This window comes from Apodemus sylvaticus, chromosome 6 (assembly GCF_947179515.1).
Source record: "Apodemus sylvaticus chromosome 6, mApoSyl1.1, whole genome shotgun sequence".
NCBI classification, from domain to species: Eukaryota; Metazoa; Chordata; class Mammalia; order Rodentia; family Muridae; genus Apodemus; species Apodemus sylvaticus.
The window spans coordinates 64,700,543-64,702,803 of record NC_067477.1 but is presented as its reverse complement, the minus strand read 5'-3'; the positions used below and the strand labels follow the sequence as shown (position 1 = coordinate 64,702,803).

The window sequence follows — 2,261 nt, the reverse complement described above, 5'->3', positions numbered from 1 at the left end:
GAATAAACCACCTATGTGCCCCCCCCCTCCGCTTTTTCGTAGCTGCTGACGCGATGGTGCTGCTTATTAATCATTCATCAGTCCAGAGCCTTTCCACTTAATGGATGTGCGGCGCTGGGCTCTAGCCTCTTGGCCTCTCCTCTCCTCTCCGGTGTGCCCAGGACCCCCCCAGAGCTGCAAGAGACAGCGCGCTCAAGCAAGCTGCCGCCGGGCGATGCTCCGGGCGGCCTCAGTAGGAGCCGCGCTCGCCACCGCTGCTGCGCTCTGCCGGCTGGCGCCAGGCGGCGGGGAGCCGTGAGCTTGGAGCCTTGAGCCTAGGGAGGGCGCAGGCAGCAAGGGCGCAAGGTGAGCGCCCCAGCCGGCCTCTGCACCCGCTCACTTCAGCTGGGATGTTCCCCAATGGCACCGCCTCCTCTCCCTCCTCTTCTCCAAGCCCCAGTCCAGGCAGCTGCGGGGAAGGAGCCTGCAGCCGGGGCCCGGGGTCCGGCGCTGCGGACGGCATGGAGGAGCCTGGACGAAACGCTTCCCAGAACGGGACCTTAAGCGAGGGCCAGGGTAGTGCCATTCTCATCTCTTTCATCTACTCCGTGGTATGCTTGGTGGGACTGTGTGGGAACTCCATGGTCATCTATGTGATCCTGCGCTACGCCAAGATGAAGACCGCAACCAATATCTACATTCTCAACCTGGCCATTGCTGATGAGCTGCTCATGCTCAGCGTGCCCTTTCTGGTCACTTCCACGCTGTTGCGCCACTGGCCCTTCGGCGCGCTACTTTGCCGCCTGGTGCTCAGCGTGGATGCGGTCAACATGTTCACCAGCATCTACTGTCTGACTGTGCTTAGTGTGGACCGCTATGTGGCTGTGGTGCATCCGATCAAGGCAGCGCGCTACCGTCGGCCCACTGTGGCCAAAGTAGTGAACCTGGGCGTGTGGGTCCTGTCGCTACTGGTTATCTTGCCCATCGTGGTCTTCTCACGCACCGCAGCCAACAGCGATGGTACGGTAGCCTGCAACATGCTCATGCCCGAGCCCGCCCAGCGCTGGTTGGTGGGCTTCGTCTTATACACATTTCTCATGGGCTTCCTGCTGCCTGTCGGGGCCATCTGCCTGTGTTACGTGCTCATCATTGCCAAGATGCGAATGGTGGCCCTCAAGGCCGGCTGGCAGCAGCGCAAGCGCTCAGAGCGCAAGATCACTCTAATGGTGATGATGGTGGTGATGGTTTTTGTCATCTGCTGGATGCCTTTCTACGTGGTACAGCTGGTCAACGTGTTCGCCGAGCAAGACGACGCCACCGTGAGCCAGTTGTCTGTCATCCTCGGCTATGCCAACAGCTGCGCCAACCCCATCCTCTACGGCTTCCTGTCGGACAACTTCAAGCGCTCTTTCCAGCGCATCCTGTGCCTCAGCTGGATGGATAACGCTGCGGAGGAACCAGTCGACTACTATGCCACTGCCCTGAAGAGTCGTGCCTACAGCGTGGAGGACTTCCAGCCTGAGAATCTGGAGTCCGGAGGTGTTTTCCGTAATGGCACCTGTGCGTCCAGGATCAGCACGCTTTGAGCCCGGGCACCGCCGGGAGGGGAGAGTGGTCAGAAAGGTGGAGCGGGGAAGCAGGTGGGAGGGGAATGATAAAGGGGTGCTGTGGTAGTAGTGCGTGACAGCGATGCAGCGCGCCTGGTTAGCTGGACCGAGGAAAGCTATGTGAATAAGGTAAAAGGGAGAGATTTGCCCATCAACTGCGAATGCTTTCTCGGGCCAGCCGGTATTCAGAGCAACTCTGTTCTCCAAACCCGGTAACTTGCATCCTCTCTCCCAATCCTGCTAGTACAACCTGCAAACTTAACGTCGTCGCCAACTCAGTTGGACCCTTACCCTCTCAAGCTGATACTTCTGCTTCTTTAAGCTGAGCCAGGGTAACGATCATGTATTTCCTTTGGGCTGAATCCCCACCTTGCGCTGAACCCTGTTCGCTTCTGCGCAGGTCAGCGGGCCAGACTCTTTTCAGAGTGGCTACCAGACTGTCCCCAATCGCCGCTCTCCTTTCGCACAGCCTTATGGTCAAGGAAGCCCAGCTCGAGGATGACCAGGCAGCTGGTCTGTTCTACTCTCAGAGAAGAGATCTTCCCCTGGGCCCTCTCTGCTCCACGCCAACCCGAGCAGAGCTGGGTGCTTAAGAAAAGGTCCTGTGCCCAGATCGCCAGACTTGGCATATAGTCCCACCCACATCCTCCTTTGGAGTTAAAAAAAAAAAGGAGC

The 2,261-nt window shown here is 58.7% G+C and overlaps 1 protein-coding gene across 1 annotated transcript; it reads left to right on the top strand.

Annotated features, from left to right (window-relative positions):
- Positions 1 to 389: 389 nt before the first annotated feature.
- Positions 390 to 1,565, top strand: Sstr1 (somatostatin receptor 1). The gene has a single exon (XM_052184706.1). It carries the CDS (start codon positions 390 to 392, stop codon positions 1,563 to 1,565), a length of 1,176 nt encoding a protein of 391 aa, XP_052040666.1.
- Positions 1,566 to 2,261: the final 696 nt, after the last annotated feature.